The sequence below is a fragment of the Perissodus microlepis genome, chromosome 6, assembly GCF_051167445.1.
Source record: "Perissodus microlepis isolate ML-2025 ecotype Zambia chromosome 6, ASM5116744v1, whole genome shotgun sequence".
Lineage (NCBI taxonomy): Eukaryota > Metazoa > Chordata > Actinopteri > Cichliformes > Cichlidae > Perissodus > Perissodus microlepis.
This window is the reverse complement of record NC_140466.1, coordinates 16,936,828-16,950,447: the sequence shown is the minus strand read 5'-3', so window position 1 is coordinate 16,950,447 and position 13,620 is coordinate 16,936,828. Positions and strand designations below refer to the sequence as shown.

Below are 13,620 nucleotides of genomic sequence, written 5' to 3'. Positions count from 1 at the left end.
TAATTGCATAAAATCGTAGCACTCAAGTTATGTAAAAGTGCAGCACTTTTATGAGTGCATTAAATTACTTTTAAACATTGCAGTCTGAGGCAGCATGGCTGGTATGCGCCAACACTGAAAATACCAGCACAAAACAGTGTTTACTATGAAAAAACAACTGTTTTTTGTTTTTTAGTTAGAGCTGCAGAAAAAGACACTGACCTGACGTGTGGCGATGATGCCCCGTGTCTGCTGCTGACAGACTGAGAGAGTAAACAAGGCACAGTGTGTGAGACTTGGAGCAGAGCAGTAGGAAGTAGTGGGCACACGAGTGCCATTCTCTCCATACCTCGACACTGAGGCTTCACTGTTGCACTCCCACACTGGTGTCTCATTTGATTTGGTTCGTGGGACACTGTGAAGCTTGTCTGATTATAGAGCAAAATATGAGTGACAGAAGCACTCAGATCATTAACTTATGTTTGATGCTTTTGTAGAGCCTAGTCACGAAAACATTAATGTCACAGGTGAAATGATGCATCGTACTTCAAACCAGATTAAGCTACTACATCATCTTCAGCTGCAGAGTCTGGGCAGAATAGTAACAAGGTACTATAGACAAACAACCCCACACCTACAAATGCATTTCATAATAATGTGAATGCTCCTCCTCTGACTCTGCTGACAACTACACTGTCAGAGTTTGTTTTTTTCTGCATTACAAGAGAAAATATGAATATCTACGCATGATTTCTGTTGCAGAGCTAGTTTTATCCTCGAACTGCCTTAAATGAAAAAGCCTCTTCGTTACAGACTCTACGCATTCCATGAGCAAGTGACCTTCAAACTCGAAGCATCTACTCTGAGCAGAGTTTAAAGGGCTTTTCAAAAGTGTAGGTGCAGTATTGTAAGCTTTTTTTTTTTTTAAAGCTGAAGGTATATATAAAAAGACTGCACTGTAAATGAAAGTCCTGCATTCAAATTTACTTACAAAAATACAGAAAACATGCATTTCAATCTTTGACCGAAGCTCAGATGATATCATAGTTTTAATATTGCTGAATCAAAGCATAAAGAGTATTTTACTGCTCTGGGCTGTCATATTATTTGACTTGAAAGGCTTTCCAAACCAGGGGTTCAACCTACAAAAGAGCCAGGTTGAGATTTCTAAGGAGGGCAGAAAATCCAAAGCCCTTTGCTTTTGTGAATATTGTATCCTGTCAGGGCTTAAAAAGTCAGGTAACTTAAAACAGTTTGAGAAATTTGGATGGAACTGCTGACAGTTTATAGATAAAAGGATATCAAGTGACTACTTTAATGTAAGCTTAATGTAAATCCTTAATGGGAAATATTAAGCAAGCCCAGCTGCTGGAGTACAAGCTAGTTAAAATATTACAATATATATATATACATGAATTATTTAGAAGCACATAAATCTTTAGACTATATATTTAGGGTGGATATTCATGCATAGAAACAGCAAATACAAAGAAGTGAGGACTGAGCAGTTTTATTTTTGTATGAACAAAGGAAGCATATGATTCTTAAAAGAGGGTCGTTACACACCCACAGTTTCTCACCATGCTGTCAAGTAAAAACAATGAAAACAAACAAAGCAAAGAAAAAAAAAACACTTTACCAAATACTAGGCTATTTGTCAGTCGTCTTGGTCCATCTAGGATAATCTTGGCACCTTAAATGAATCAGTTGCATTTATTGGGTACATAACAGTTTAAAGTAAGTCACTAATAACACACCGTTTTGGCACAGCGGCACTAAACAATCCACATGCGTCTGAGCAGCTGCCACGCCGACATCAGAGAGAGGATTAAAAACCCTCCCCGCTGGCAGCAAAGTCATTGCACTTATGTCGCTCACTTCAGCTAATTAAATGCACAATGTAAGTAAACTTTATGAGATATGCAAAGTGATTGTCAAAATTACAAAATGCGTGTAAAACTTGGCACAAGTATAGGATGGCGTGAAATTTACAAACACATTTCTAAAGGGCAACACTTCCTCCAATCACCTCACGAGCTCTATCTGGATACAGTCTTCTTCGCATTGTGCATCTGGCTTTTTTATTTTTCTTCTTCTTTTTTTATTTTTATTTTTAAGAATGTTAAAAACATCTCTGCTTTACTTTTCTCTCACCTCTACAACGAAAATCAGCAGAGATCAGAGAAAAGTTGGAATGATATAGAACAGAGTTTGCATTATCAGACACAACAGATAATCTTCCCCTCCTTTCTCATCCTTTCTCTCCCATTTTTCTTCCACGGTCGTTTGGGTGTTGGCTCCCATCCCACGGGTGTCCCGGCGGCAGCACCCCTGTCCAGATGGTCAGCCGCCCTCCCGCTTCGCCTCGCCCTCTTGATCATATCAGGGCATTGCTATCGTCATCTCTGCAGTTCACACTGGCCACCAGCGGGTGATGCCGGACTGTTTTGTTGCTCCACTTGTGGGCATCCTGCAACCCGGGCTCTAGGAAGTACAGGCACGCTCCGAAGCCTGCCAGCACCAACACCGACACCAGCAAGTAGAGTGGGACGAACCAGTCCAAGAACAACCACGACATACCGGCTGTCAGGGCAAAAAAGAATGGGAAGGGTGAGGGAGAAGGAGGGTGAGGAGGAGAGGACAGGGAGAGAAGCAAAAGAGACGAGATCGTGGGGAAGGGTGGATGAGCAGAGTTGTTTAAACCTTCCAAATACGCACCGCTAACTGCATCTCCGAGAAAGCTTTCCCGCTCCCTTCTCATGACAGAAAAAAAGACACTACAGGGACTAAAAAGGCAGCGGGGCTTTCCATCATTACTCCTCTCAGTTTCACAATCATTAGCTGGCACAGGTGTTTTTTCCCCCCCTAAAAATAGCGCACGGGAGTAAATAGAGGCACCGCGCTTTTACCTGCAGACGCTGCTCGATCGGTGGCGATTTTTTAAGCGACGAAGAGCAGCCCAGAGTCCGAACCTCTCATTAGATGATCTCCGTCGCTGCAGCAGCTGCTCCTCCTCTGCAAAATAATTACAGGTGCTCTCTGAGAGGCACGAGATGCTGAAGCTGGATGCGGCTTCATCCTCCAGCTCCCGGCTCTGACGTTCAAAAAGGAGGGGTGGGGGTTGCCATGACGACGGCGGGAGTGGGAGGGAAAGTTATATAACTATAATCATTTTTGAGGAGGGTGGGTAGGTGTGGGGGTTTTGCTGGTGTGGGGGTTTTGCTGGTGGAGGGGGACAAGCCCTTCAGATGTCTGTGGATGCTCGCTGCCTTGCTACGCTCTGCGTAAAATCAATTCCACTCCATTTAACACCAAGGCCATCACACAGTTTATGTGACATTGAGAGAGAGGGAGCCATCTCTGTGTGAGGGACTCCTTTCATATCTGCTCTGACTGCCAGCAGCTGCAGTGTTTAAGACAGTCAGATTTTATTTTTATTTATTTATTTTTTTAAAGTCAAAAAAATCCGAGCAGAGGGAGGAGGGTGGCCTACATATCCAGAAGTTGTCAGAGGATGTCATCTTTTTTAATGACTGCCATTTTTAGCATCACTCAGCGCCGCCACCAGATTCATGAAAAGCAGCAGTTAAACAGATCAGCCTCACATAAACAGAAGCGATGAACTGTGACTTCCTCGCTGCATAAGTTACACGCAGAGGATTTTTATTCAGTTCGGGGATTTTTACACACATGCGACTGCACTGAAAACTCAAGCAGACTGCCACAAAACCACAATGCATGGCAATATGTTAAAATGTCTAAATGGCTTTTTGTTCCGGCTGATGCTCATCGAGATGTAGATGGCATTCAGTGCCTGACAGAAGCAATATGACAACAGAACAAACTACTGCCAAAGTATTTACATGAAACAGAAAATTAAATCAGAAGATGCCTTTATATGACAACAACTAATCACAATCCAAAAAAGGTTGATGTGAGGAGGTGTTAAATGACTTTACAAAGCATTGGTGTCACCTGGACTGGCACATTTCAGGATCCAGTCCAGTCTAGCCACTGCATGGCTTTGCAAAGTGCGACAATCACAGAGGAGGGGGGCATCCTCTTTGGATTTTTTACTGCACCAGGAAGAGTTATGTTGCAGGAATAATGGGTCACATCATGAGAGGGTTAGGTCTGAATCACCATCAGATTTAGAGCCTTCTTGCAGACAATGGCATTAGTCACAGGCTGCAGTACCACTCCAAAGTTGAGGTGGTTAAGCCAAAGAGCAGAGCCGCATCTTTTCTTTGTAATGACACTTGACGGGCTGAATGAGAGAAAACTGATATATTTTGCTGAAATTGCTGTTATTTTTCTGAAGACATCGCAGGCTGTTCTTCATCTGTCTTGTAAATGGATGGATTAATACATGGAAACATTTCAGGAGTGCTTCTTTACAGTGACACAAAGAGAAACACTTCTGTCCTGGTCCTTTATATAACTAATGAGCTAGATACACCATTTCTACAAAAATTGCAAAAGATTGAAAAGTTTAGTTTCATAAATCATGTTTTTTTTTTTTTTTTATTATTCAGTATTATTATTCCAAATGACTCTCCAGTTGGGTTTGTACAGAACTGAACAAATTACTGGAACAATTTTATGGTAATGTGAGCTCTAAGAGAGACGAAAACAGTGCACTGAGACTTTTGAAGTGTGAAACTTCACATGGAGAATGTGAGTGTGTGATGGTTACATCTTGTCCACTAGGCTTTCACCTGCTGTGAGAGCACTTTGGTCTGCAGGAAGTCACAAATAAATGGAGCGACGACTTCAGGATTATCAAGATGCACATGATGACTGCCAGGTACTCTCACCACAGTGTCCTGAGAGAGACAGACAGACAAACAGGGTAAGAGGATTTAGTAGTAAAAGAGAAGAGTGTTGAACTGTGAAAAAGAAAGTTTTCACCAAACTCTGTGCAGGTCGGTAAAATGCCACACCCTTACAGCTTCCACAGGAATTAAGAGAATATGATGCAGCCAGGTACCAATAATCAAATGCAGTTGATCAACCGGCAAGTTTGATCTCCTCACAGTCTCCTCTTTGAAAGCACAGCATTTGGCAGTTTGCTGATCGGGAACATTGTGTGTTAACACAATCCCACAATCTTCCAAGGAGTGGCTGCCCCAGAAAATTCACTTTCAAAGATCATACCATGCAATTCTCAGAGAAACTGGAAAACCCCAGAGCTACAGGTACAGGGCTCAGTTAGCATGTTACGGTGAACATTCATGACAATACATTTAGAGAAAGACGGAACAAATATGGATTGTTTGGCAACAGAAGTCTCCACCAAAGTGGAGATGTGTGGCCACAATGCAAAGTGTCACATTCAGCACATACAAGCTGTCAAGCACAGTGATGGAGGGCTGATTATTGGGCTTGTTTTGCAGCAACAGCACCTGCCATTGAGTGAGCCTTGAAATCTCGCATGCCAAAGTATTCTAGAGTCAAATGTGAGACCAGTAGCTCGGCTTGGGACAGATTGAATTATGCAATAGGACAATGATCCCGAGCACAGCAGAATGACTAAAAAAGAAAAAAAGTCAAGGTGTAGCAATGCTCCTGTCAAAGTCCAAACCACAAAATTCAGAGAGCTCAGCATAAACAAATGTATGCTGATGAACATTGTGAAGAAGAGTGGACCAAAATAATGATGTGAGATAATAATAAAGTCACATAGAACAGGATTATTTCTTCAAGCTATTAAAATCTTTCCTTTTTGCTCGACTCCAAGTCCGCAATTACATTTGAAGATGGCTGCTGACCAAGGTTATAATAGTGAACTAAGTGGGTTTTTTTTTTTTTATCCAGTTTTAGTTAAGTACAATAAAATGTGTGCAGATTTTACACGCTGTCATTTGTATTTGTTTAATAGGACCCTTCTGTGTTTTTATTAGCAGATCTTTATGAATCCTGCACATGTTTTATTTTAAAACTATAATATGGATTCAGCCGTGATTGGAGGCATCTGACTGCTGCAGATTCTCTGTTTTGGGATTTCAGCAGGTCGGATCCAGGTGTACACTTTTTAATAAAGTTGTAAAACATTTCTAACTAACGCGACTTAATGCATGAATTAATATGCAGGGTGTGTCACGGATCCTGTTAAGAAATAATCAATTGGCTTTATGTGGATAGTTAACGCCTCATAAATAATCATTTAATGAATATTAATCGGGTTACTTACTATTAGCTGATATGCCATCCAATTAGCTGGATTCCAATTACACAGCGATAGAGCATCTGCTCTTTGAAAGCAGAAAATGATTGTTTCTCATACAGATCAGCCTGCTGTCATTTTTAATCAAACCGTTTGTCTGCAGGACCTAGTGCTTCATATCAGTTACAGTCAGTTTCTTATTTTTTCTAATATAGCAATAAAACCAAGAAAAACATTTGTAAATATGACACAAGGATCATTAGTTGCACCCTGACATTTTGTTGTTTGCATCTGAAATAAATACTGCCTCCATGTTTTTAAGTATTTTGATGTTTCAGGATGTTATTTTATTTTAAGGTCCTTTGCGGTCTTGCTTTGAGCTCGGACGTCTTGGTCCAGCAGCTCAGGAGCCACATGCGGTTCTTCTGCCCGTCCCTGGTGGCTTCCTGTGGCTCTGATAAACAAAACTAGATTCATGTGAATAGTGTCCTCTTAATTTTGCTGAAGCTCAGTAGTGGTGATTAGTATGGAGGCATAAACATGAATCTCTTATCCTAATAAGAGAAATCAAAGTCACATTTTACAGTGCGTGGGCATATTTGACTGTGTGCGCGTACCTTTTTTTTAACCACTTGTAAAGCCATTAGGCTTATAAATGTTTTATTTATCACCAAACTAGGCTTCTTTTACTTTGATTTATTTGCTCAAACCTAAACAGATTTATTTATTTATTTTTTTACTTCCACTTCACAGTTGTTCGTTTTCCTTAGTGAGAAAAATACATAGTTTTCATTTTCTAAGTTCTCTAATTTCACAAATGCAACATAAAAATTGGGTCTTAACCATCCATCCAGTTTCTTCTGCTTTACCAATTGAGGTCGTGGAGGAGCTGGAGTCTATCCCAGCTGCCACAGGGCAAGAGGCATAGTAGATCTTGCACAGATCATCGATCTGCCATAGGTCTAACACACAGACAACCTTTGCACCTATGGGCAATTTAGAATCACCAGTTAACCTAATCCCACTAACTGCACGTCCTTGGACTGTGGGAGGAAGCTGAAGTAGCTGGACCGAACCCACAGTGACACAAGGAGAAAAGGAAAACTCCACACAGCAACACTGTCTTACTAATGTATACATCAGTACAGATCCTCATGCAAAGGTCTTTTGCAGTTAGCCTCTTCAACAATTTGCCTGAGGAAATCAGGTTGGCATCCATCACTTCCTTTAACTTCCCGAGACCCTGAATCCTCATACAGGGACATTAAAGTTTGGCTTTTCTGCACTTTATGCTTCGTTTTCCTCAGTAAAATGATTTATACTTGATCAAATATGGTGGCTTTAGTTTATTTTACAGCATAACTAAATAATTGCTTCCGTATGAGGACAATGAGGATGACTTTTTGTTCAACATGTGCTGCTTTTACACTCGTCAGTCTGACTCATGGGAGAAATTAAAAGTGGATCCTCAGCAATAGCTCAGATCTGAGGAGGTTAAAACAAACTTTCATGGGAAAGCCTTTCCTGACTTTTGGTTTTATTTTCTAATTTTACTAAAGTTTACTGGTAGTCAGCATTTTTTTTTGGCACTATTCACATGAAACACTTCATAAAGTGGATTTTGAAAAAAGGGCTACATAAAAACATTTTAAATATTTGATCTAATTTGGCTCCGGCTAATTAGGCTGCACAGAAAATTCAATAACTGATGATGCATCAGGCAGTAAGTGTGTCCTGTCTCCTCCCCTCACCCACGAACAGTTGTGACAGATGGCCGCCCCTCCCTGAGCCTGGTTCTGGCTGAAGGTTTCTTCCTGTTAAGAGGGAGTTTCTCCTTCCCACTGTTGCTGAGTCTTTGCTCATAGGGACTCACCTGATTGTTGAGGTTTGGTCGTTTCTCTGTGTTATTGTAGGGTTTTTAAAGTGAAACTTAAATTTTTTTTAATCATACAGATGTTAGTAGAGAGTGATTTACTTAAAAGTTACATAAAATTAAACTCACATTTCTTTCCTGATAGACTTGGAGGAGTTTCGAAGTGAGTTTCTGGCTCGATTCTCTAGATGCTGGACTGAAACCTTTGTCAGCTCTAGAAAAACACAGATTGGTGTTACATGTTTTTTTTGACATGCTTTATTTTAAAGGGCAGAAATCATTTAAACCGCAAACAGAGACATGTCCACGCTGTAAAATAAAGTATACTGTAATATCAGATTAGTGGTAAAAATCTTACAGGATAAGTAAAACAGGAGCTTGAATCAGCGACTGCATCTCCAGGCTCTGCTCCAAAGTGATCCGCTCTATGTTTTTCTGCATAAAACACAGCAAATGTATGTGAACTGAATGCCAAACCTCTGTTGGAGGAGACACAAAGTGGGATGTGGTGAAGTTTGGGGAGGTTAAAAGTGACTCACAAAATTAACTCGGAGGTCTCTGGAGAACACAAATCCTGATGAGGAGAAACACATTCAGCTGCCAGCAAATGAGAGAAAGCAAAGTGAGATTATTCCTCGCTGACAGGAGGAGAAGCGATAAAGACATACCTCCTTCAACTCGAGTCAGGCCTCGCTCTAAAAGCGTTTGAATAGACCGTTCAGACAGAGTCGGGTTTGCAGCCAACAGCCTGAAGGAAACAAAACAATTTAGTCAAAACTGCGACTCAGTTTTACTTTCTTCTGTTTCATCCCTCTCTGCAGTTTATTTTTATTCCTCACAGCAAGGACTTCTGCTGTTTGAAATTAAACTAAATTGATGTGGCAGAACAAGAGGTGCTCCCCCCCTTTTTTAAGAAAACAAACTAACAACAAAATGCAGTTCACTCTGTCAAAACCTGATGCCAACATTACCCACAGTGATTGCCAGCAGTTCAGTTGCATGAAGAAAGCAGCAGAGCTTCACTTCACTTCTGCACAAACACATAAACAAAAGGCTTACTCCACTTGAATTGGCTATAAAATAAAGCAATACCTCTCCACCGCCTTCTCGTACGTGTAAACCCTCTTCTTCTCTTCTGCCTTTTTTTCAAACTTGAGCATCTCCTCCATCCCCTGCCTCATGATTTGGGGAATTTCTTTCTGCGATAAAATGAGAGGTGAGAAACACAAACACAGACAGGAGTGGCTCATAAAGATAATTTAATAAAGTAGTTCTGCATCTTTCCAACTATTAGATTGTTTTTGTTTTTTTTCCAGCAGTGACGAGAAGTAGTGCTGAAGTACCGGATCTGTAGGTACAAATCCAAAAACGTCCAGCACTATGATGCCATCCACCATCTCAGGATACAATGCGCTGAACTGTAGGAAACACAGTGAAGTCCCTGCTGTGATCACTTTGAAAATGCAGTTTATGACACATATTTCATGAAAGCAGCGATTAGATGAACGTGATGTGTTTAATTTACCATGACGGTGATGTTGCCACCTGTAAGGGAGTGAGCACATCGTCAAATTAACACGATCATTTTTGTGACACCTTGACTTTAAAACAAACTCTGGCTGAAAACAAGTATTGTTTTCTTTGTTTACTTTCTTTAAAATGACAGAAAAAAAAAGCAACAGTGATTCAGTTCATTAGGATTCCCATTAGCTGAGCACTGCAGCAGCTAGGTTTTTTTCTTTCCCCAGGAATTCCAGTAAAAACTTTACAGCATCAATTTTACTGGATTGCAACCCTCACCAGCCACTTTATTTGGCACCTTTCTAGTACCAGGATGGCTGTGTGGGAAATTGCAAACAGAACAGCAGTTTCTGAAATAGACCAGCCCATTTGGCTTTTAGTGTTTACTTAAATCAACTTTCTTATCCATTCTGATGGTCAGTTTGAACTTTAGCAGATTGGCTTGACCATGTCTATGTGCCTAAATGTTCTGAATCGCTGCCATGTGATTGGCTGATTAGATATTTGCAGAAATATGCAAATTGTTCAAATTATTTAATTTCCAAATGTTTTGTTTATTGGAAACAGTATTGATAAAGTAATTTATAAATGTTTAAAGTATCATTTCATTATACTTCTTTCTATTGTTTCAATGTCTATGTGCATGTCTGGGAGATTAGGATATGCAGTGATGGACCGTAGGAAAGGATACACTAGTTTATGTGAGCACTGTCAATATTATGCATAAAAATAAAAAAAATATGCTCGGCATGAACAACTTGTTTAGGTTTACTTTGAAGCACCAACCAGAACACGTTTTACCATTTAGGCAATTGCCAAAAGATTTGGAGTTCTCTGTTCCCTTGATGTGTTGATTAAATCACTAATTGTTGCAGCATCGCTTTGATTGGTGGATCCACACGCAGCACAGCAGCACATTTAATCAGTTAGACCTTAGTTTAGATAGCCACTGTGTTCCTATAAAAGTTCTTCTTTTAAATTCAGACTTTCCAGAAGATTAAATGCAAAAAACACAGCGCAGTGTCAGTGTTCATGCCTGTGACTCACCCATGCTGTGACCCATGATGGAGAACTTTGTCCAGCTGAGACCTGCAGGGGGTATGACACAGACAACTCATCTGATCAAATCTAGCTCGGCTGTTGTAACCAAGAGATTGGAAGTGCAGCCCGGCTACTGAGAGACGAACAGGTCCCACTCACTTTCAGCAACTCTACGTACGTCTGCTGCATACGCAGGAAATGAATAGAAGACTCCAGGAGGCCGGTGAGATGACAGACCGTGACCTGGCATGTCCACTGCCACATATCTGCACTCTAAGCAGGAGCAGAGAGAGAGAGACAGAATGCTTATCCTGGGCTGGATCACGGGGGCAGCAGCCTAAGCAGAGAAGCTCAGACCTCCCAGCTTGTCCGGGGGAAGGCCAAGGTGTTCCCAGGCCGCCTGAGAGATCAACGTGTCCTGGATCTGCACCGGGCCCTCCTCCCAGTGGGACATGCCCGGAACACCTCAACCAGCAGGGTGCCCAGGAGGCATCCTTGTCATCTGCCCAAACACCTTCAACTGGCTCCTTTTGATGTGGAGGAGCAGCGGCTCTACTCTGAGCCCCTCCTCCTGGATGGCTGAATTGCTTGACCTGTCTCTAAGGGAGAGGCCAGCCACCCTTTGGAGAAAGCTCATTTATACTGCTTGTATCCGTGATCTCATTCTTTTGGTCACTACCTGCAGCTCGTGACCATAGACGAGAGAGGGGACGTAGATCGACCGGTAAAATGAGAATTTCGCTTTTACACTCAGCTCTCTCTTCACCACAACAGACCGGCAGCATCAATAATATTTAAAATGTTTAAATATTAATAATATTAATTCACCAATTAAATAGTTAATTTAAATAATATTAATATTAATAATTTAAATAAATTAATAAATATTAAATCAATATTTAAAAAATAACAAAATAAAATGAAATAAATGAAATTGAAAATAAAACCATAAAAATATCAAAATGAAATTTGTAAATATTTAACAAATGGAAAACATTTCATAAAATAAAATAACGCATAAATAAAAAGCAATAAAATAAACATAATCTTAAAAAACATATGTGGAGTGGAGACGGTCACAGCAGTGTTCATCTGCCTGTTTGGTTCAGACTAAAGCAGCTCGATAATGGCTATTAACTTCTTAACCCTAAACCTGACAAGCGTTTGGATTGGGTTTTGTTTTAGCTGAATATTAAACATGCCAGTCAAATAAAAAACGGCATGCAAGTCATGAAATACGAATTAACGCAATTGTAGCTACAGGAGAGTGTTTAGAGTGAGCTACCAGAACATTTTCTGTAATTTCTGTACACATTTTCACACATTACTGCATTTTTTTTAATCATATAGAAAAACCGACGTGTATTACTGTAACTGCACTTCTTTTTTCTTATATCTAATGGCATTAAATGTGTAGTTAAACATCTTCACACTGACAAAAAGGGGAGTTTCACTGGTTTGGGACAGTTAAGATAAGGCGAGCTGTATGTAGCTCCTGATGTAAAGTGAGTTTGACGGTCCTTCCTGGCAGTATTTTGACTGATGTTCTTCTTTTGGATTTTCACTTGTGGTTTTAAATAACGTGGCTTAACATCCCCTGACCTTTTCCCGGCATTGTGACCGTGAGCTCACACTGGATGGTTGCACTCTAGCCTTGGTGTACCGGGAGTACAGAGTACGGGGCAATAAGGCACAAAAGATAATGATTCACACAGGCCTGACAGCCACTTACCCATGGCTACAACAGCCCACAGGTGACAGTTTTTCTCACCCTTGTCCTGTCTGTGGTGAATTACCTTTAGGTAAGAAGGGAATGAGCGTGTTGAATGAACCGCAGTTATCTGCCCAGCCATGCAGGCACAGCACCGGGTGGCCGTGTTCAGGACCCCAGGCTTTGCCTCTGATCTCTCCCCATGGGACCGGTATAGAGAACTCTGAAACTAGAGACAACACAGCACAGCTTCAGTCAGTCGACAGTACAAACACAACAATCTGTCAGACATTTGATGATCAGTCAAAGGATTTCACAACAGCAATGAGGGCTGAAAGTGGTAAAAAAACCAAACAAACCACCATCTGGTCTTGTTTTTTGTGCAGATATACTACCTTCTTGTTTCACTGATGACATTTCAGTGTTCAGTTTTTGTCTCAGGGAAACAAATGTGCAAAGTTCAGTAAAGTAAACAAATCACACAAACTCTTTCAATTTTTTTTTTAAAGCAGGAAGTTCCTGACCTTTGGCCAGCGATTTTATTGGATGTTCAGAATGACATACTGCAGCTATGGCCAATCATACACAGCAGGGGTGTGTTTCACCTTTACACACACACCGGGTAAAAGCATGCTACTTTTGTTCCAGTCAGTAAGGCCTGCCGGAGTGCCCTCTACAAGGACAGCGTGACCTATCAGCCCAGAGCACTTTCTGTTTGTTCCACTGTGAGGTCAGATAAGGTGAAGCCATCAGAAGTTTAGGAAGCTAGAAACAATTAAGTCATAAACACAGGAATAAATTTGGCCAGTGGCCTGTTTTGTCTTAAAGTAAACAGCCTGTTTGGTGTCCGGAGCGTCAAGTGAAAGATCACATGTGCATCACGGGCTGCAGGGCCAAAAACTGCAGGTCCTTTATTGGCTTTAGTGACAGACTCCCATATGTTAAAAATGCTAAATTTTTAACATATGGGAGCATTAAAAAGCATCTTTACCAAACAAAAGAAATAAACAATATATTAGAGGCCACTGAATCCTCCAAAATCAGTACAAAGTCTCTGCCATCATATTGTGGACATGAAAAATTAACTTAACACATCTCTTAACCATTTCCAGCTGTTGTGACACCGCTCCCTATCACCATTTCTCACAGTCTGCTGAGTGTGAAACGTTCAGCAAAAAGGGTGTCTGCTACCTAAAATGGTTTTGTCTCTTAATAGCATCAAATTTAGTGGAGCTGCAGCTGAATTTGCAGAACGAGTGCAATAAAACGACACCGCCGAGTCGTTATTCTGAGCCTCTAAGCGCAAACATATTTTTCTCTATATTTGTT

The 13,620-nt window shown here is 40.8% G+C and overlaps 1 protein-coding gene across 1 annotated transcript; it reads right to left on the bottom strand.

Moving 5' to 3' along the window:
* Nucleotides 1-2,888: 2,888 nt before the first annotated feature.
* LOC146385434 (serine hydrolase-like protein) lies at nt 2,889-12,807 on the bottom strand. The gene is made up of 12 exons (XM_084931124.1): nt 12,687-12,807; nt 12,377-12,520; nt 10,740-10,853; nt 10,587-10,628; nt 9,544-9,563; nt 9,362-9,436; nt 9,111-9,217; nt 8,687-8,766; nt 8,558-8,592; nt 8,377-8,453; nt 8,148-8,232; nt 2,889-4,805 (listed from the first exon to the last, which is right to left on the bottom strand). Exons 1-12 carry the CDS (start codon nt 12,706-12,708, stop codon nt 4,686-4,688), a joined length of 921 nt encoding a protein of 306 aa, XP_084787250.1. The 5' UTR covers nt 12,709-12,807; the 3' UTR covers nt 2,889-4,685.
* Between the last annotated feature and the right edge of the window lie 813 nt (nt 12,808-13,620).